Source organism: Elephas maximus, chromosome 4, assembly GCF_024166365.1.
Source record: "Elephas maximus indicus isolate mEleMax1 chromosome 4, mEleMax1 primary haplotype, whole genome shotgun sequence".
In the NCBI taxonomy this organism is placed as follows: domain Eukaryota; kingdom Metazoa; phylum Chordata; class Mammalia; order Proboscidea; family Elephantidae; genus Elephas; species Elephas maximus.
This window is the reverse complement of record NC_064822.1, coordinates 73,879,882-73,902,125: the sequence shown is the minus strand read 5'-3', so window position 1 is coordinate 73,902,125 and position 22,244 is coordinate 73,879,882. Positions and strand designations below refer to the sequence as shown.

Genomic DNA, 22,244 nt, shown 5'->3' with positions numbered 1-22,244 from the left:
CTTTTCCAAAAGGATTTGTACTTTTTTTTCTTTTCTCTTTCTTGAGAAGTACTTTTTGAAAATTTGTAGATGATAAAAAGCTGGAAGGAACGGTTAACACATCAAGATTACAGATTTGTGTTTAAAAAATATCTTTCCAGACTGGGAAAAATGGATGAAGACTGATGCAATTAAAAACCAAGAAAAAAAAAACAAACAGTTGCTGTCGAGTCAATTCTGACTCATAGCGACCCTGTAGGACAGAGTAGAACTGCCCCATAGAGTTTCCAAGGAGCACCTGGTGGATTCAAACTGCCGACCTTTTGGTTAACAGCTGTAGCACTTAACCACTAGGCCACCAGGGTTTCCATCAATTAAGTTTAACCAAAAAACCAAACCCCGCTGCCATCAATTCCAACTCATAGTGACCCTATAGGACAGAATAAAGCTGCCCCACAGGGTTTCCAAGGCTGTAAATCTTCACAGAAGTAGACTGTCGCATCTTTCTGGCTGGTGGTTTGGACCCACCAACCTTTGGTTAGCAGCTGAGCACTTTAACCACTGTACTACCAGGGGTCCTGGAGCAGTTAAGTTTAACAAGGATAAAAGTAAAACCTTGTATTTAAGTCTAAAGCATTGATTGTAGAAGTTCATAATAGAGGATTCTTCAATTCATGTAAAAGATACGAGCCTTAATTTGAGGGGTATGCTGCAATTCAACTACAGAATCCAGATAACCAAAAAACAAACTAAACCTGTTGCTATTACATTAATTCTCATTCATGGCAACTCTATGTGTTACAAGCTAGAACTGAGCTCCATAAGCTTGTGATCTTTACAGAAGCAGACTGCCAGGTCTTTCTTTCATGGTGCTACTGGGTGGGTTCGAACCACCAACCTTTTGGCTAACAGCCAAGTTCAAACTGTTTGTGCCACCCAGGGACCTTACAATGTCCACATAAAGGGTGTTAAAAATCTCAGTGAGCTTTTACTGTGTCAGTCTATCAAGTCACATTTTGAGTTGTGTTTATGGTTCTGGATGCCACTCTTTCAGAGAGGCTAAAATGGCACATGCCAGAGGAGAGCACTGCATATGGTGAAGAGCAATGACAAAGGTAAAAAAAAAAAAAAAAACCAGAAATCCGAACAGATAACGCTTGAAGGACAAGTGAAGTTGCTGGGTCTTGTTTTCCTAGAATATAGAATCCTAGGGTGAGGCAAAGGGCCCTAGTACCTGCTAGGCTACTTGAAGAGTTCTGAGTAAAAAAAAAAAAAAGCTTGACTTTTTTTGAGTTATTTCATAGAACAAAACCAGGACAAATGAGCAGAAGTGACAGGGAAACAGATTAGAGCTCAGTATAAGACAGATAGTTCTAATTGGAGGTGCCTGGCTTGAAAGGAGACAGCCTTCAGAGGTAACTGACCTCACACAGGCGAGTGGTAGGTCAGTCACAGGATAACCTGCTGGTCATAGAGAAGGATCCTGCAATGGCTAGAGGATTCTTTAGATGACCCCAAGATTCTTTCCAACTTTGCATTTCCATGTTACTAAGACCCTAGGTGTCATTCCTAAGGTATACATCTATGGAAAGTGTGCTTACAATGTTATAAGAAGTCCCTGAGTGGTACAAAGAGTTAAGAGCTCAGCTGCTAACTGAAAAGTTGGAGGTTCAATCCATCCAGAGGCACCTCAGAAGAAAGATCTGGCAATACACTTCCGAAAACCCTACAGAGCACAATTCTACTCTGACATGTATGGGGTCACCATGAGTCAGAACTGACTCAATAGCGACTGGTATTGATTATCAAAACCAAACTAGTTGCTGTCGAGTCGATTCTGACTCATAGCAACCCTGTAGGACAGAGTAAAACTGCCCTCTATGTTTTCCAAGGCTGTGATCTTTACAGAAGCCCTGGTGGTGTAGTGGTTAAGTGCTACAGCTGCGAACCAAAGGGTCGGCAGTTCAAATCCGCCAGGTGCTCCTTGGAAACTCTATAGGGCAGTTCTACTCTGTCCTAAATAGTTGCTATGAGTTGGAATTGACTCGACGGCACTGGGTTTGGTTTTTGGTTTTGGTGATCTTTATGGAAGCAGACTGCCACATATTTCTCCTGTAGAGTGGCTGGTGGATTTGAACCACCAACCTTTTGGTTAGCAACCAAGTGCTTAACCACTGTGCCACCAGGGCTCCTTTGGTACTGATTACATTGTTACAATGCCATGTCCCAAGTGCTATATACTAATTGAGGTGAGTCCATAGAAAATGAATCAGAACTCTCAGGGTATGGCATTTATCTTTTGGGTAACACTTGTGTATCTTTTGAGCAATTTTGTGTATTTTGGGCATTGTGCCCAGCAAGATATAAAAATATAATCTGGCTTTTGTGTATCAATACCTGGAACACGTGTATCTGTCTTTTTTTTTTTTTTGGCTGATCATGTGGTGCAATGTGAATTGAGGTGAAATTTAACCTTGAGATGCAAAATCAATTGTGTTCCTCTGGGGCTGGCTAATGTGAATGTAAATTATGTACCCCCCCCCAAAAAAAGAGGCACCAAAATGAGTATCCCGTCATGGGTGTTTGTACATTGAATGTTTACAGGCATATGGTAAATACATGTGTCCACATACTTGAAGCATTTGTTATCAATTATTGCCAAGAAACGATCCTTCATAAACAAGTTCCTTGAGGAAGTATTTTATAAAATGTTATTGTGTGTAGTGAAAAACACATTTTAGAACCAAACAGACCTAAGTCCAAGGCCTGGCTCTACCATTTGTTGAATAGTTTACAATAAAATACTATACACCTCTCACAGGATAATGGTGGAGACCAAACTAGAAAATGTTGATAAACTGGATGTCGGCTGGTATATAGTGGATATTTAACTAATATTAATTCCTTTCTCCAGTCATTTATGAATTCCCAAATCTCTTTTGTTTAAGGATTGTAGACTCTTCTACAATTGCAAAGATTTGCAATGATATGGTGAAGCCAAAGGCTGGAACCAAAAAGATTTTCTCAGCTCTTTAGTTTTAACAACAGTGAATTGTCTACCAACACACATCATGGCTAAAAGTGCAGAGGTCAAACTGGCAATATTTGGGAGAGCAGGAGTGGGCAAGTCAGGTAAGCTTTTGTTGTCGTTATTGTTGCTGTTGTTGTGTGTTTCTTCGTTATTGACTCCTTGGATTGGGTGGGGAAGGGGTGGTTGGCATTTCTCATATTCTCATGTAATGCTCTTTTAGTTGAAGTCACTTTATTTTGTCCAGAAATTTTATTTCAAATAACCAACTTTTCTGTACCCTTTTTCTTGTTCATGATAAAGTAACTTTGTTGAGAACACACCATGCAATGCCTATATCATAGGCCTTGGTATTCTGAGGCCAATATTAAACAAACCTCCAAAGAAACCAGATTGTGAAAATTAAAACAAAAACGTATTTTCTCTTTTCCTTCTACTGTATGATATCCTAAAGGACAGGTTTTATATCTCATTCATCTTGATGTTCTTAGCAACCAGCCCAACATCAAGAATATGTTGGGTGGTTAGTTAATAAATGCTCGTTGAATGAATACATCTTCACCAGACACAGGTTGCATTATTGTCTGACACTTCTAAATTTAGGAAATGCTGGTGAAAACTTATGAGTGCGTGACTTCAAGCAGGACAGCTATTGCCAGTGCCTCTGGCATGAATTTAAGTGATCACATTCTGGCTAACACTGATAATTCAGAGGCTTTTTTCCTCCCACCTAAAAGATTTGTAGACCTTTAAGATTAAAGGTGAAATGGTAGAATTGAACATGTACCTAATCCAATTTGGAAAATATACCTTGGGTGTTAATGGTTAAAGATTGCTAAAGTAGATGTTGCGAAAAAGTCAGGGCAAGACGACTTTTCAGATAATGTTGCCTTAGTCTCTCACTGGAGGAAAAAACAATAATTGATTTTGCACACAGAGCTTTTAGTTCTCAGGAAAGAACTCAAACAGATATGTACTAGGTGGGTTTGTATAGAAGGAAGCCCCATTCGGAAATAAAATGGATAATCCGATACAACAGGTAATCTACATAATCCTAAACAAATACATTAAAAAGGAAAACAACCTGTTGCCATTGAGTCAATTCCAACTCATAGTGACCCTATAGGACAGAGTAGAACTGCCCCACAGGGCTTCTAAGGAGCGGCTGGCAAATTCAAACCGCTGACCTTTTGGTCAGCAGCCGATCTCTTAACCACTGTGTCACCAGGGCTCCAAACAAATACATGTAAGTGTCTTTTAGTTCTGTGACCAACCTCTCTTGCCTAACCAGGCTTTCTGGTTTGATTTCAGCAGTAATCTCCCATAAGTCTTTTTCCTCTCTTTTTTATTTTTTCAAGAGTGCTCTTTTCTGCTGTCACCCTTTTCTTCTACTTGCTGCTTGCTCTTGCCTCTGGCAGAAATCAAGCAAAGAAAATAGATAGTTGGCAAGGCTAACCAACTGCCAGCCTTTGCAAGATTGAAGATAGTTAAACTCCTCCCCATTAATCTCCTCAGTGTTTCCTGATGGCGTGAGAATCTAATTTCTGTAACTGGTGGAAGGATCTGGAGAATGAGGAAACTGTTCCAGTGAGTGGAGGGTGAAGGGAAGGGAGTGTGTGGGAATGCCTGTGCTGCCAGCAATAGCTCGTCTAAGGCCTTCATGAGTGAAGAATCTAGGCCTGGGGCTGGCGGTTTATTACTCATTCACACAAAATTTGCCATAGGCAATAAAGGAAGGGACTGTTAAGGGAAGGGACTTTTTAACCTTACATAATTTACCAAAATATACTTCACATGGATTAAAAAAAGAACATAAAACTAAAAATTGCGCTAAGAGAACCACTTAGCTGTATGAATATCCGTCCCCCTCCCATCTAAAACTACCTCAGAGCAACTTGTGTACCTCCTTCTGTTCAAGGTTGATCCGTCTGCCTGAACTTAGACTACAGTTTCCTTCATCTTCTCCAGAATCGTTTCAATTATTCGGTTATTACTCTCATTCTTTACTGTTTTCCCTGAAACATTTCTTTGTCTACCGTTCTGTTTTTCACTTTCCTCAAGCTTATGGTAAGTGGTCCCTGCCTTTGGCTGTCAGCTTTCTTACCTCCCATACATTGCTTAAAACATGACAGCCTTCCACTGTAACCATGCTACTGAAACTGCTTTTGCTAACGTCACCACCAAGCAACAACCAACAAATCTAATGAACATTTTCCAGTTCTTATCTTCTTAGACATCTTTTTACCATTTGACACAGTTAGCCACTTATTAGTTCCTTCCTTCCCTGGGTCCCATGACATCACACTTCCTGGTATTCCTAGTACCTCTCCATCACCACTTACCAGCCACCTTCATGGGCTGCTCTTCATCTGCCCATCTCAAAAATTAGGGCTCCTGAGGCTGGGTTGGGGTTCTATACATTATCTTCTTTTATTCTTACTCAGCACCCTCTCACTAGGGGTGAGTCCTCACACCCAGAGCTGAAGCTAACACCTGTATACCAAGAACAATTCTGCTGACCTAAGTTTTATTTCCTGTAAAATGCAGGAGTTGAACTCATTCATTAGAGTCCTTTCTAACTCTAAAATCCTCTGGTTCTTGATTCATGAACTGTCTTTGGATACGTTTCTCTATCTGCCTTGGATACATTTCACTATTTGTGTTTATTTTTACTTACTTAAGAATTACAGTGATAGACTACATGCTTTCAAACAATTGCCATTTTATCTGTCATCTATATACAGGATTTTCCTATTTCATCATTAGACTGTTTTCCTGAAACCTTGTAACTACACATCACATTTTAAGACAGTATCGGTTTGACTTATGCATGGGAGACAATTTTGAGACCCTTTCCTATGGTTCTGAGAAAATAACCACAGGCTACTTCATATCTGTGAATGTTGAAAATGGACTGTAGCAATATTGCATTCATGCTTATCTAATTCTTTATTAATATGGATATACAGTGTCTCTGCATAGCCATTGTACCCATCTATGGGAGAAACTGTATCAGTCTTATGAGTAGACCTCTGCAAGAAATTATACTTGCTGGTGGTGCAGTGGTTAAGAGCTACAGCTGCTAACCAAAAGGTCAGCAGTTCAAATCCACCAGCTACTCCTTGGAAACCCTGTGGGGCAGTTCTACTCTGTTCTGTAAGCTCAGTATGAGTTGAAATTGACTGAATGGCAGCAGGTTTGGTTTGGTTTTTTATTGGAATGTAACTGCAGTTCCTCACTTATTCAAATACCCCTCAAGAGTGGTCATACCTCCGCATGATCCCAAACATACATCATCTGATCTGTGGGACTTTTAAGGGTTTAGAATTTAATTTCTCTTCAGTCACCCAGTTGAGGAAGTACCCATAAGGGAGGCAGTTTGAGATCTTGAAAGGGTGAAAACTGAGTGTTTCTGATTTGACTTGGGCCTGACTGAATTTTCTCAGAGGCCTCGGTATGACCAGATAGTAAACCCAGAATCCCCTCTACTTTTCCCCACACACCATGCTAAATTGGAACTTGGGGTATATAAAATCATATTGTCCATAGACTAAAAGAGAGAGTAGTATGGCTAGGATTCAAGAGCAAGAGTTCCAAAGCCAAACTGTTAAGTTTGACTTACAATTCCACCCTTTACTAGCTGTGTGAACTTGCCAACCTTGACAAGTTACTTAACTGTCTCAATTTCCTCAACTATACAAAAAGAAGAAACCCTGGTGCAGTAGTTAAGAGCTATAGCTGCTAACCAAAAGGTCAGCAGTTCAAATCCACCAGGCACTCCTTGGAAACTCTATGGGACAGTTCTACTCTGTCTTATGGGGTCACTATAAGTCGAAATCGACTCAACGACAATGGGATACAAAAAGATATCATAGTGCCTTCCTCAAGAGTTGAGGCCTTGATGGCGCAGTGGTAAAGAGCTCAGCTACTAATCAAAAGGTCAGCAGTTTGAATCCTTAGAAACCCTATGGGCTAGTACTACTCTGTCCTATAGGGTTGCTATAGGGTCACTGTAAGTCAGAATCAACTCCGTGGTAATGGTTTTTTTTTTTTGGGGGTTGATATCTCAAGAGTTGTTATTAATATTGACTGTGTCATTACATGCAGGTTACTTAGAACAGCACCTGACCCAAAGTAAGTATCCAAATACTGGCTTATATTATTATGCTATTTTGAGGTATATTTATTTAATGGAGCCCTGGTGGCACAGTGGTTAAAGCATTTGTCTGTTAACCGAAAAGTTGGTGGTTCGAACCCACCACTTGCTCCATGGGAGAAAGATGTGACAGTCTGCTTCTGTAAAGATTTGCAGCCTTGGAAACCCTATGGGGCAGTTCTGCTCTGTCCTATAAGGTTGGTATTGACTGTACGGCAGTGGGTTTTAGGTTTGGTTTATTTTAATTTGTAAGTTATCTAGTGAAAACCTGCAAAGATATGTTTATATTCAAGTGAGTATTTTGGTTTTCAGTAAAGTTTAAAAGCTTATAAGGCAAAACTCTTAGATCCCTACACAGCATACTCTCAGTTCTCTCTCTCTCTCCCCCCCTCATCCAAAGTCTGGTTAATGTCAATTGCGGTTTGACCACTGACGATCATAACAATACTTGTCATGGCTTATATTCATTCTTGGAAAAATAGCCAGAAGTATGTGAGTGTTATCAATAAATTAACACCCTTCAATTTGGAAGTACTTTCTGGTATGTGGTATGTGAGCTTCCTAAATCCAGGCAATAGATAGACTCTGTATGTTTAAAGTAGAATTTAACATTAACCAGCAAGTTTTGGTTGACAGGTTGACCATAGAAATGTCAGCACAGTCAAAATTTAATAATGTGCTAATTACTAGGGAGCACTGATAAAAAATACGTGCGAAGGATATGTAGTGTGTGTGTGTGAGAGACGGAGAGAGAGAAGTATTTACATTTAAACGGTCTGGTGTATTGGAAGGATTCTTCTTTCTGCCTAATTTTACCTCACAGTTCTGTAATCAAGTGAGCTTGCTTGCTTAGGAACCATTATGAACATGGGTGAGCTGCAAAGTACAGGGTCCTGCTTTTTCCCAGCCCGTTCCATCTATTCCCACCCCGTCAGGGTAAACATTTACTTTCACTGGGTAAATGCAATATATAGAGCATAGATTTCCTTCTTTGTGTGCATCAGCCTAAGGTTTGACAGGCTCCCAGTAACAGTGAGACCTGCCAATAAACCTAGAATGCACACTGCATTTATTTAGGATAAATGAATGCTTCCTGGATTCATATTCTTCAAATATGTAGTAAGTGTGGGAAGGGCTGATAGAGAAAAGTACTGGAATTTTAAATTTAGCTTCACAGCTGACAGTCTCATTTTAAAATTGAGATACTGGTGCCATAGCTAAATATATTTCTTGAAAGGACTAGTCTCAAAGTTAATTGAGTAATGCTATCCTTTAATTCAAAAGCCAATTGATGCACTCATCCATGAAGGCTTAAGTTCATAGACTCAGACTGCTAGGCTATAAATTGGGTGCCAAACCCAGACAAGCTTGTGATTTCCCCCCCGCCCTTGGCACAAAGAGAAGTGATTTATATTTTTCTCCTCTTTCTTGTTCTTGCCTGCTTTTTTTTTTTTTTTTTTTCTCTCTCCCTGTCAATTATAAAAAAGTTTTGAAAAGCTTTTTTCAGTCTTGTTCTCATGTCAGACGGGGACAATTCTTGTTTTAAATATGACTTTTTCCAATAAGCACACAAAACTTCTTTAATATATATGTGTACTTCGTGGCTAGGGTATGTTTCTGTGATCGCATATGTATTAAGCAAAAACGGCAACATCGATAGTATCTTTGGTAGGTTAGTTTTCTCATGCTATAGAACTAACCTTTTGTCTTCTAGAACTTTTTCTATACTTTAGTAGCTATAAGTTCTTCCCCTTTCTTCAGACTCAGTGGTGTAGTACAATGCTCTTTGAACTTGGTTTTCAAACTACTTTTAACAGAGGAGGAGAATAAATCAGGGGATTTGGCATTTGTAAGCATCTCATTACAATCATGTAATTATTTTGCAGGTTTTATTAATTAATAAAATATACATACAATTTGATATTAATCTATAATATATCTAGAGTTGTTTGAATATTAAAATGATTCAAACCAAAACTCAATGACTAAAATGGACTCTTCAGGAAGGTATATAAAACCAAAAACCAAACTCACTGCCATTGAGTCAATTCCGACTCATAGTGACCCTATAGGACAGAGTAGAACTGCCCTGTAGGGTTTCCAAGGCTGTATATCTTCATGGAAGCAGACTGCCACATCCTTCTATGAAGCAGATGGTGGGTTCGATCCGCAGACCTTTTGGTTAGCAACCAAGTGCTTTAACTGCTGTGCCACTGGGGCTCCTTCAGAAAGATACATAGCAAGTTTATATGGTGGCTTCAATAACACCTAGGCTTCAGGACCAGGTTGGAGACCATAGGATCACAGCATTGGCTCTGCACATAGCATGTATGTGAACATTCTCAACAGCCCTGGACCTCAGTTTTTACGTCTTTAACGTCACAGTCAGTTCCCTAAGGTCTTGGGCATTATTGTTCTAAGAGTCTATAATAGTAATAGTAAGTTTTCTGGAAAAAGTTTTGTCTAGATAAGAAGAGGGACAGACCGTGTTTCAGATGGGTGCAGACCTAGCCAAGCTCCTAGAAATGAGGGGGTGTGTGTATGTATGTGACAGGAGAAACTTTTCCTAGGTGGTTCTTGAAATTGAAGGTCCATCGGTTCCTTGTGTGGTTAGAGGAATAATTGATTTTAAAAGATTGAACCAAGAGGAGGATGGTGACATTGAGACTAATTTGGATGGTTTGAGGGCTAGAAAAATAACCTTTCTGTTGTCATAAAATATGGTGACCTGTGGCTTTCAAGCACTTAAATTTCCTTTACCTGAAAAAATGGAAATGCAGAAAGAGGCAAATAATCTAGATGAGTTGATTTTCATTTGTTTCTTCCACCTCAGGAGGAATAAAAGGATGTTTTCAAATTGTAGGCTTTTACTTATGGCTGTGTATAAAAGCCAGAGCTCAATGTAAGTCATAAGTCATTGCTTACTTTTCCTGTACGCCCAGGAAGAAAAGCAAGATGAGGAATGGTACTTTAGAGGACTTAGGAAAAGAAAAGAAAATTATAATAAAATCAATTGTTCATTGGTGGTGGTTGAACATTTTTTAGGATGGCAATAAGCAATTCTTATTTAAGGCTTTTCCCTTTAGAAAAATATGGTTAGGGAGTGTCATGGGTTGAATTGTGTCTCCCAAAAGTATATGTATCAATTTAGCTAGGCCATGACTCCCAGTATTGTGTGATTGTCCACCATTTTGTCATCTGATGTGATTTTCCTATGTGTTGTAAATCCTGCCTTTATGACGTTAATGAGGCAGAACTCAATCTACAAGATTGGATTGTGTTTTGAGCCAATATCTTTTGAGATATAAAAGAGAGAAGCAAGCAGAGAGACAGGGGGACCTCATACCACCAAGAAAGCAGCACTGGGAGCACAACATGTCCTTTGGGCCCAGGGTTCCTGTGTGGAGAAGCTCCTAGTCCAGTAGAAGACTGAGGACAAGGACCTTCCTCCAGAGCCAACAGAAAGAGAAAGTCTTCCCCTGGAGCCGACACCCTGAATTTGGACTTCTAGCCTACTAGACTGTGAGAAAATAAATGTATCTTTGTTGAAGCCATCACACTTGTGGTATTTCTGTTATAGCAGCACTAGATAACTAAGAAAGGGAGGAAACAAATACTGGAAGCAAAACAAAAAATGTTTTTCAAAGCCAAAAGGATATAGCTCTGTCATTGCTTCTTCCTATTGGAATATATTATTAAAAGTCAATTGTCCTTTATTTGTAGCTGATGACTAATTTATCCATTGATATATTGTTTCTGTGGGTAAATATTAGCTATCCATCAATTCCATTTTGATTTTGGCTTGTTTTCCTGGCAGCCAACAAGGGCTACCTTTGATGGAAGGGAGTGACGAAAATTTTAAATCATCCTTGTAATTCCCGTTTTTATTCCTGGTATTTCTCCAGCTTATGGGTTTGGGGAAACCAGCCAAATTTTCAAGGTGGTACTGGCCTTGAAGCCAAAATTCCAGTGCAGACACATCTCTGTTGCTTTAGCTGTCTTTGAAAATTGATGTGGTTTCGGAAAAACGGTAATAATTTCCTCCACCTTAAAAATAAGAGTAGTTATATTTGTAAGGGCAAATCTGTCTGAAATAGGTAATTTCAACACAGAATAAACAAACATATATAATATATATAATGGAGCCCTGGTGGTGCAGTGGTTGAGAGCTTGGCTGCTAACCAAAAGTTCAGCAGATATATACATACATACATATATATATCTGCTGAACTTTTGGTTAGCAGCCAAGCTCTCAACTATAAAAAAAAAAAAAACACAACTATACATATATGTATATGTATAGTTGTTGTTGTTAGGTATGGTTGAGTCAATTCTGACTCATAGCAACCCTGTGTGACAGAGTAGAACTGCCCCACAGACTTTTATTAGCAGTAATCTTTCTGAGTCGCTATGAGTTGGAACTGACTTGACGCATCTAACAACAAGAGCAATCTTTATGGGAGCAGATCACCAGGTCTTTCTCCCACCAAGCCACTGGGTGGGTTCCAATCACCAAATTTTCACTTAGTAGGTGAGTGCTTAACCATTGCACCACCAGGGATATATATGTATAGAGAGAGAGATATAGATATATGCACATATATATACTACCTAAAATCACCCAGCTTGTTGGTGCCACAGCCAAGTCTAGATGCAAGGCTTTTGCAACTTTACTACTAAATGTTTTCATTTTGTATTACCCAGTTCTTTTCTATATCCTTCTCAAACATAAACATCTTATAGCAGGAAATGAGATGATCATAGAATTTCATAATATGAACTTTGTGAAACCTGATGAATTTTTTTATAAGAACTTTCAGTAATTAATGAATAACCAAGTCACAGCAAAGCCCCTTGGGCATACAGGCTGTGTGGTCAGTCAGTATAGGAAAGAGTCTACGTATACGAAGAAGCTCCCTCGTAATGCAGGATTCCATTTCTTGCACCCTTGGATCAAGTATAAGGAAGCTAATTAATCATCTTCTGTTAAAGAATGAGTTTTTGCATTGTTATGGAAAAGGAATACATTGCACGATGTCCTGGCAGTATGATTTAATGAGAAAAGCACACAACTGATTGAAAAGATTGTGGTTTAAAACCAACGTCATTCTATCTATGTCTCTTTTTATTCATCTGTTAAATGAAACATTAATTTGCTCTTTTTTAAAAAACAATGATTTGGGTAAAATAAAGTAAAATTATGGCTTCGAAGGTACTTTGAAAAATTGGAAGTGTGATACAAATGTGATCTTAATATTAAGTTGGTCTTATTGAAAGCCACCCAGTTCTTCTCCCACATTCCTTAACATTCGTGCTTGGAAAAGCAGTATGGTGATTTCTTTGGCTGTTCATCCCAGAGGCCATATGAGTACACTCAGTTCAGCAGTTGGCTGGTAGTGTACCCTTGCTGAGGACATGGCAGGGGAGGAACATTACAGACTATCCAGAAGGTGTAGTTTCTATGCTTTAGGAATTTGCTGTTTAAGATATGTGAAATGAGCAGATACTGAGTTGATTTTTTAGGGTAAGTATGTAAAGGGATCAAGCAGGGGAGGAGAGTTTAGGAAAATGACAACTTAATCTGCCTCATTGGAGAAGGAACTATTGCATCTTATAGAATTTTTGAAACTCAAATCTTATCCCTATTAAAAATGAAAGTTTTAAAAACATTTTAACTTTTTTCATAGAAAATTTTCTCAAATAGTATTTTTCTTGCAACTAAGTATGATGTTCCAAAAAAACCAAACCTGTTGCCGTCAAGTCAATTCCAGCTCAGCGACCCTATAGGACAGAGTAGAACTGTCCCATAGGATTTTCAAGGAGCGGCTGATGGATTCCAACAGCTGACCTTTTGGTTAGCAGCGTTCTCTTAACCACTGCGCCACCAGGGCTCCAAATATGATGTTAAAAAAAAAAAAAAAAAAAACGGTTGCCATCAAGTCGATTCCGACTCATAGCAATCCTATAGGACAGAGTAGAACTGCCCCATACAGTTTCCAAGCATGATATATTAGGGGTAGGTGCTCTTTATCAAGTTGGGGAACAGTGCCATCACTAGGGTTGGTGTCACCCAGTGTGGTAACTCATGGCGTCACCCCCCTCATGCTAATCACTGCAGTATTATAGCTAAAACACCAGAAAATCTGACAATCAGCAACTATAAAAACACTGGCAACAACAAAAGCAACAGTGCGTGCTTGTAGCATGTGCAGACGAAACCAGATGATTCGAAGTGTCTTTGTAATTGGGTAACAATGACATCTCTGACCCTAGTGCATTAGAAGGTTCAAAAAGTAAATTAGAACAGAGCTTTAGCCTTGTGGGTATATTGATACATGTAAACGGGACTTACAAAACATTTTTTTTGTTGTTATCATTAACTACAGAGATAGTTTTATAAAAAAATAATAAATTTCGCTGAAATACTGCCCCAAAATTTTACAGACAGTTATTTTGGTGTCGCCACCCCCCCCCCCCCCGACAGTGCCACCTGGTGCATTCTGCAGCCTCTGCACCCCTCTAGTGATGCCACTGTTGAGGAAAAAAAAAAAAAAAGGAAGGTCCCGTTTATCCCTGGTTTGCTGAGAATTTTTATCATGAATGGGTGTTGGATTTTGTCTGTGCTTTTCCTGTATCAATTAATATGATTACGTGATTTTTCTTATTTAGCCTGATGCTGTGATGAATTACATTAATCAATTTTCAAATGTTGAACCACCCTTGAATACCTGAATACCTCACTTAGTTGTAGTGTATAATTCTTTTTGTATATTGTTGGATTTAATTTGCAAGTATTTTGTTGAGAATTTTTACATCTATGTTCATGAGAGATATTGGTCTATAGTTTTCCTTTCTTTTAATGTTTGTCTGGTTTTAGTACAAGGATAATGCTGTCCTAATAGAATAAATTAAAAAGTGTTTCCTGTGCTTCTTTTTCCTGGAAGACATTGTAGGGAATTGGTATCTTTTCTTCCTTAAATGCTTGGTAGAATTGACCAATGAAACCATCTGGACCTGGTGCTTTCTGTTTTGGAAGGATAGTAATTATTGATTCACTTTCCTTAATAGATGTAGATCGTTTCAGATGATCTATTTCTCCTTGTGTTAGTATTGATAGATTGTGTCTTTTAAGGAACTGGTCTCTTTCATTTAAGTTACTAAATTTGTGAGCACATAGTTGTTTATGAGGTTCCTTTATTATCTCTTTAATACTTACAAGACATTAGTAGTAATGACCCCTCTTTGGAAACCCTGGCGGTGTAGTGGTTAAGTGCTACAGCTGCAAACCAAGAGGTTGGCAGTTTGAATCCACCAGCTGCTCCCTAGAAACTCTCTGGGGCAGTTCTACCCTGTCCTATAGGATCGCTATGAGTCGACTCTACAGCAGTGGGGTTTTTTTTTTTGGTTTGGACCCCTCTTTTATTTCTGATACTAGTAATTTGTATCTTCTGTCCGTTTTCATTGGTTAGGCTAGCTAGAGGTATATGACTTTTATTGATCTTTTCAAAGAACCAGTTTGTGGTTTCGTTAATTTTCACTATTGTTTTCCTGTTTTCAATTACATTGATTTCTGCTCTAACTTTTTTTCTTTTCTTCTGCTTGCTTTGTATTTAATTTCTTCTTCTTTTCCATTTTCCTGAGGTAGAAGCTTTGATTATTTATTTTAGATCTTTATTTTTTCTAACATATGCGTGCAATGCCATAAATTTTCCTCTAAGCACTGCTTTCACTACATTCCACAAATTTTGATAAGTTGTATTTTCATTTAGTTAAAATATTTTTAAAATTTCTCTTGAGATTTATTATTTGACTCAAGTGTTACTTAGAAGGTGTTGCTTTATCTCCAAATATTTTGAAATTTTCTAGCTATCTTGCTGTTATTAATTTCTAGTTGAATTCTATTATGGTTTGAGAGCATACTTTGAAAGATTTCTATTCTCTAAAATTTGTTAAGGTGTGTTTTATGGCCCACAATGTGGTCTATCTTGGTGAATGTTTCATTGAACTTGAGAAGAGCTTGTATTCTGTTGTTGCTAGATGAAGTAGTCTATAAATGTAAGTTAGATCCAGTTGCTCGATGGTGCTGTTTAGTTCAACTATATCCACTGATTTTCTTTATTGGTAGGTGGGCATTGAAGCCTCCAACTATAGTAGTAGATCAATCTATTTCTTCTTGCAGTTCTCTAATTTTTTGTCTTATGTATATTGATACTCTGGTGTTAGGCACATACACATGGCCGTTGCTGTTGTTAGTTGCTGTCAAGTCAGCTCCGACTCGTGGTGACTCCGTATAATAGAATGAAATGTTGCCCAGTCCTGCGCTATCTTCGTCATCTTTCATATGTTCGAGCTCATTGTTGTAGCTATTGTGTCAATCTTTCTTACCGGGCCTTCCCTCATTTTGCTGACCCTCTACTTTACCCATCGTGATGTCGTTTTCTAGGGATATTCACATTAAGGATTGTTATATTTTCTTGAAGAATTGACCCCTTTATCTCTGATATTTTTCCTTTCTCTGAAATTCGCTTTGTCTGGAATTAATATAGCTACTCTAGCTTTCTTTTGATTAGCATTAGCATGGTTAAGTTTTCTCCATCCCTTTACTTTTAATCTATCTGTGTCTTTATATTTAAAGTGGGTTCCTTGTAGACAATATATAATTTATAGTTGGGTCTTGTTTTTCTATCCATTGTATCGGTAATTAAAACATTGACATTTAGAGTGATTATTGATAGAGTTAGATTAATATTTACCGTATTTGTAACAGTTTTCTATTTGTTGCCCTTGTTCTTCTTCTTCTTTTTTTTCTTTGTCTTCCACTCTTTTTCTGCTTTCAGTTGTTTAATTGAGCATTTTATATGATTCCATTTTCTCTCTTCCCTTAGCATATTTATACTTATTTTGAAAGAAAAAAATTAGTGGTTGCTCTAGAGTTTGCAATATATATGTACAAGTAACCTAAATTCATTTTCAAATACCACCATGCCACTTGATGGGTAGTGCAAGTACCTTATAACAGAGTATTCCTGATTTATCCCTCCTGTCCCTTTTACACTGCTGTCATTCATTTTACTTCTCTATAAGGTATAATTACCTGACACATTGTTGCTATTATTATTTTGAACAAATTTTTACCCATTATATCAAATAAGAGTAAAAAAGTAAAGATTTTTTTTTATCTTTGTTTATCCCTGCTGCCTTTAATGCTCTCTTTCTTTCTTTATGTAGATCTGACCTATCTCATTTCCTTCTCTGTAAAGAACTTCTTTTAACATTTCTTACAAGGCAAGTCTACTGACAACAAATTTTCTCAATTTTTGTCTCAGAAGGCCTTTATTTCTCCTTCACTTTTTAAAAATCATTTATTTTATTTTTGTTGTTGAGAATACACGCAGCAGAACATATACCTAGTCAAGAATTTCTACATGTAAAATTCATTGACATTGGCCACATCCTTCAAGCTGTGCAACCATTGTCACCCTCTTTTTCCTTATTGTTCCTCCCCCCTTAGCAAACTCACTGCCCCCTAAGTTTCCTATTTAATACAGGTTCCCTCACTATCTGAAAGTAGAGCGTTCCTGTGAAATCTTTCATAAGCCGAAAGGGCATGAAGCTAAGAAACAATTACCATTAATTTTATATGGGAAAAAATTTTTTTACTGATTTTCTTTTTATTGTGCTTTAAATGAAAGTTTACAAATCAAGTCAATCTCTTATACAAAAACTTACACAAGCCTTGCTATGTACTCCTAGCTGCTCTCCCCCTAATGAGACAGCACATTCCTCCTCTCCACCCTATATTCCCTGTGTCCATTCAAGCAGCTCCTGTCCTCCTCTGCCTTCTCATCTTGCCTCCATATATGGGAAAAATATTTGCACATTCCGAGACCCCAAGAAATACCTACCAAATCATACCAAATAACACATAAAACCCTTACAAACTCTCTTAGACTATTCTAATGCCTTAGAACACATTTTGCTAATGGATGCACAAAATAAATCAAGATAAAGTACAGATACTCACAGACATAGGTCAAAGCCATGATTGCTTGATCCTGAGATACTGAGCGTAGTTCCTGGGGAAGGAGCTTGGCGACGCCACACTCCCTGCTGGTGATGCGCACTACTTCTTTAACTGTTCATTACAAAATAAATGCTGAATGCTAGTTTTGCTTTTCACTTTTTTTGGTAAAAGCAAAAATCCTCTTCAAATTTCTTTTGGTTGTTGAAAACAGGTACTAATGTAGGTATTTCATAAAAACGGAGTGAAGTAAAGTGAACTTTCAAAAAGTGAAGGATACCTTATTTCAAGTTGCTGTTGTCAATTTGATCCCATATGTTAGTTGTTAGGTGCCGTTGAGTTGGTTCCAACTCATAGCAACCCTATGTACAACAGAATGAAACACTGCCTGGTCCTGTGTCATCCTCACAATCATTGTTGTGCTTGAGCCCATCGTTGCAGCCACTGTGTCAGTCCATCTCCTTGAGGGTCTTCCTCTTTTTCACTGACTCTCTGCTTTACCAAGCATGATGTCCTTCTTCAGGGAGCAGTCCTTCCTGATAACATGTTCAAAGTATTTGAGATGAAGTCTTACCATCCTTGCCACTAATGAGCATTCCAGCTGTACTTCTTCCAAGACAGATTTGTTCCTTCTTCTAGCAGTCTATAGTATATTCTATATTCCTTGTCAAGTTTTGGGTTTGCTAATACCATAATTCAAAGGCATCAATTCTTCTTCACTCTTCCTTATTCATTGTCCAGTTTTCACGTGCGTATGAGGCGATTGAAAATATTATGTCATGGGTAAGGCTCACCTCAGTCCTTAAAGTGACATCTTTGATTTTTAACACTCTAAAGAGGTATTTTGCAGCAGATTTGCCCAATGCAATGCAACATTTGATTTCTTGACTGCTGCATCCATGGGTGTTGACTGTGGATCCAAGACTATGGATCCAAGTAAAATGAAATCCTTGACAACTTCTATCTTTTCTCCTGTTATCATGATGCTGCTTATTGGTTCAGTTGTGAGGATTTTTTTTTTTGTCTTTATGTTGAGGAGCAATCCATACTGAAGGCTGTAGTCTTTGATCTTCATCAGTAGGTGCTTCAAGTCCTCTTCACTTTCAGCAAGCAAGGTTATGTTATCTGCATATCGCAGGTTATTAATGAGTCTTCCTCCAATCCTGATGCCTCGTTCTTCTTCATATAGTCCAGCTTCGTGGATTATTTGCTCAGCATACAGATTGAACAAGTATGGTGAAAGGATACAACCCTGACGCACACCTTTCCTGACTTTAAACCATACAGTATCCCCTTGTACTGTTTGAATGACTGCCTCTTGATCTATGTACAGGTTCCTCATGAGCACAGTTAAATGTCACCATGTGTCTGTCAGCTTGTCAGACTGTGGTGGCTTGCACGTTGATGTGACACTGGAAGCTTTGCTACCAGTATTTCAAATTCCAACAGGTTCATCCTTGGTGGACAGTTTCAGCGGAGCTTCCAGACTAAGACAGACTAGGAGGAAAGGCCTGGCAGTCTACTGAAAAAATTGGCCAGTGAAAACTTTATGAATAGCAGCGGAATATTGATCCCATACAGATAGTTCTTAAAAGTGTACAATGCTCAATGTAGACATTTTTTACTGGCCAGTTATTGTTTGGTTTTAAGAAGACTTCAGAGGATATTTTTGGTTTAAGATTTAAAGATTATCTCAGGGCAATAGTTTCTAGAGTTCATCCAGCCTCCGTGGCTCCAGAAAATCTGGATTTCAGAACAATTTGAATGAATGGATAAACAAAATGTGGTACATACACAAAATGGGTTACTACTCTGCCAGAAAGAGAAGTGAAATCTTAATACATGCTACAACACAGAGCCTGAAGACATTTTGCTGAGTAAAATAAGTCAGTCACAAAAGGACAAATATTGTATGACCTCACTTATATAAAAAGAACAGAACAGGCAGATGTATGGAGACCAAATTTTATTAGTGATTAGCAGGGGCAGGGGGGAGGTGGGGAGGAGGAGGTTATTGCTTATATAGCACTGAGTTTTGGTTTACGGTGATCGAAAAATTGCATTTATTAAGGATAGGGTTGCAAAGCCTATTAATGTAATTGCTATCAATTAGTTGTACACCTGTAAATAGTTGAGTTGGCAAAAATTGTGTAATAGATATATCACAACAACACACACACACAAAGCAGCTGCTGAAGCTGATTATGTACAACCAAACATCTCATGGGATTTGGTTTCTTGATTTGGAGGTTTAGGGACATGGTTTCATGGGACATAACAGTTAATTGGCCTGACATCATGCTTAGTGCTTCCAGCTCCTAATTTGTTGTGTAGTGCCTGGGGTCTTAAAAGGTTGCAAGCAGCCATCAGGGTACAGCAATTGGTCTCTAATCACCTGAAGACATAGGGGAAAAAGGAGAGTCAGAAAGAGGAGGAAGACTCTGAATGTGTAGCTAATTGCCTGCATAAACAGTTGCCTGCTTTACCATGAGACCAGAAGAACTGGATGGTGCCAGATACCGTCACTGAACGCTTCGATCAAAGATTCTATAGAAGAATCCTGATCAAAAGGAAGAAAATATAAATTTCAAATTCTTGGTTACTTTTGAAAGATAATTTCACTAGAGACAAAATTCCAGATTTTTTTTTCTATTAGTTCTCTTAATATTTCATTCCACCGTCTTCTTGCTGCCATGGTTTCTGAAGAGAGGTCTAATATATAATTCTCATCCTTATTCCTCTATAGTCAAGGTCTTTTTTCCCTCTGGTTTCTTTCAAGATTTTCTCTTTGTAGATTTTTTAGTATTTATATTGCTTGGTGTTCTCTGAGCTTCCTGTGGTTTATCTTGGTGAATATTCCATGTGAATATGTGGTTTAGTGTCTGTCATTGATTTTAGAAAATTCTCAACTGTTATTACTTAAAATATTTCTTCTGTTCCTTTCTCTCTTCTCCTTTGGTATTCCCTTTACACATATGTTAGAGCCCTGGTGCTGCAGTGGTTTAGAGCTATGGCTGCTAACCAAAAGGTCGGCAGTTTGAATCCACCAGCCACTCCTTGGAACCCTATGGGGCAGTTCTACCCTGTCCTATAGGGTTACTATGAGTCAGAATCGACTTGGTGGCGATAGATTTGTTTTGTTTTGTTTACATATATGTTACACCTTTTGTAATTGTCCCACAGTCCTTGGCTAATCTGTTCTGTTTTTTTATTTTTATTTTTTTTCCTCTTTGCATTTCAGTTTTGGAGGATTCTATTGACATATTTTCAAGCTCACTTACTCTTTCCTTGGCTGTGTCCAGTCTACTGATGAGCCCATCAAAGGCAGTCTTCATTTCTGTTAGTGTTTTTGGTTTTCAGTATTTTCTTTTGATTCTTACTTAGAGTTTCTGTTTGTCTCCTTACATCACCCATCTGTTCTTATATGTTGTCCACTTTTTCCATTAGAGCCCTTAGCATATTAATCGTAGTTATTTCCAATTCCAGGTCTGATAATTCCAGAACCTCTACCATATACGAGTCTGGAACTGTTGCTAACTTTGACTCCTCAAATTATGTTTTTGCCTTTTAGTACAGCTTCTATTTTATTGAAAGACACACATGATGTATTGGGTAAAGGAACTGAAATAAATAGGTCTTTAGTGTAAAGCTTTGTATTTATCTGGCAGAGAATTATGCAGAATTTACTGTTAGCTGTAGGTGTCAGAGGCTAAAATTTCCACCTGTGTCCTTGTTTTTGTCTCCCCTGTTGTGAATTTCCCTGGAAACTCCTTTCAAATAGTACCTGAGGTGTGCAGGTGTTTCAGCTGCAATTCCCTGTTTTACAGGAGCCCTGTTGATGGTGGTAAGGAGCTCTCATGGCGTGGTGGTTAAAGCGCTCAGCACTAACTGAAAGGTTGGCAGTTGGAAACCACCAGCTGCTCCTTGGGAGAAAGATGTGGTGGTCTTCTTCTGTAATGATTACAGCCTTGGAAACCCTCTGGGGCAGTTCTACTCTGTCCTATAAGGTCACTATGAGTCAGAATCGTCTCAACGGCAATTGGTTTTGTTTTGGTGATAAGGTGTGGGGGGAGGGGAAATGTTCTATACTTGTATGATTAGGTCTCAGTTTTCTAGTCTTTTATTAAGAAAGCCTTTGCCCTTGGGCTGTGATCTTCCTCAGTGCTGCTGAGCTTTATTTCCCTCCCCACTTAGGTGAGACAGGAAGGCTAGAGGGAGCTGGAGTTGGATATTTCCCTTTCTCCAGGTCACTTAAGCCAAAACCAAACCAAATCCATCGCCATAGAGCAGATCAGTTACGCTCCAGTAAAATAGTTTCCCTTGAGAACAGGTGGTTGTTAAGGAGGCCAGAGTGTTCAAGGCTTATCTCAAAATTTTACTTTTCCCCCCATTCTGAGAAAGCAAGAAGGAATTTTTCACTAATCTTCATCTAAGAACTTGATGGTGCTCCTGGAGAAGAGGATGTGGGCCTCCTTAAGGCTGAGCTCCCAGGAGTTTTTAATCTCTCAGATTAATTTATGCTCAACTTTCAGCAATTATTCACTTACTCTTTCAGTGTTCCTACCAGGCTTCAGCAGCGGCTTCAGCCCCTGGTAAGCTGTGATTTTATGTGCCTCTGTCTTCAGTTTTGGGGGTGTGAGTTTATCCTGTGACTTCAGTTCTCTGATGTCTGTAAGAAAAGTTATTGATTTTTAGTTCGTTCAGCTTTTTTCTTGTTGTTTGGATGGGAGTGACGACTCCCAAGCCTCTTACATGTTGGACTGGAAACTGTAGATCACTGCTCTGTTAAACAAATGCAGCTATTTTCAAAACTTTTCTCTTTTGTCAACACTTTGTAGCTTACCCACCTTATTGTAATTTGCACTCTTGAAAGCAGAGTTAAATCGGTTCAAATTGTACCTGAATTAGATGTTTTGTTTTGTTTTATTTTGAAGTAACAATGAAAACAAAACTAGATGAAGCCTTGAGGACATTTTCTGTAAGAAAACAATGAATTTTATTTTATGAGTTTTGGGGACATTTTTTTTTACGTTCCTTAGAAGCCCTTTTGTTCAGTTATT

At 38.4% G+C, this 22,244-nt stretch overlaps 1 protein-coding gene across 1 annotated transcript in view; it reads left to right on the top strand.

Moving 5' to 3' along the window:
• RERG (RAS like estrogen regulated growth inhibitor) overlaps window positions 1-22,244 on the top strand; it is a 155,243-nt gene that overhangs the window by 2,604 nt on the left and 130,395 nt on the right. The window contains exon 2 of the mRNA XM_049882557.1: window positions 2,928-3,111. Coding sequence (XP_049738514.1) covers window positions 3,051-3,111 — 61 coding nt within the window. The 5' untranslated portion in view covers window positions 2,928-3,050. The remainder of the gene's footprint in view (window positions 1-2,927; window positions 3,112-22,244) is intronic.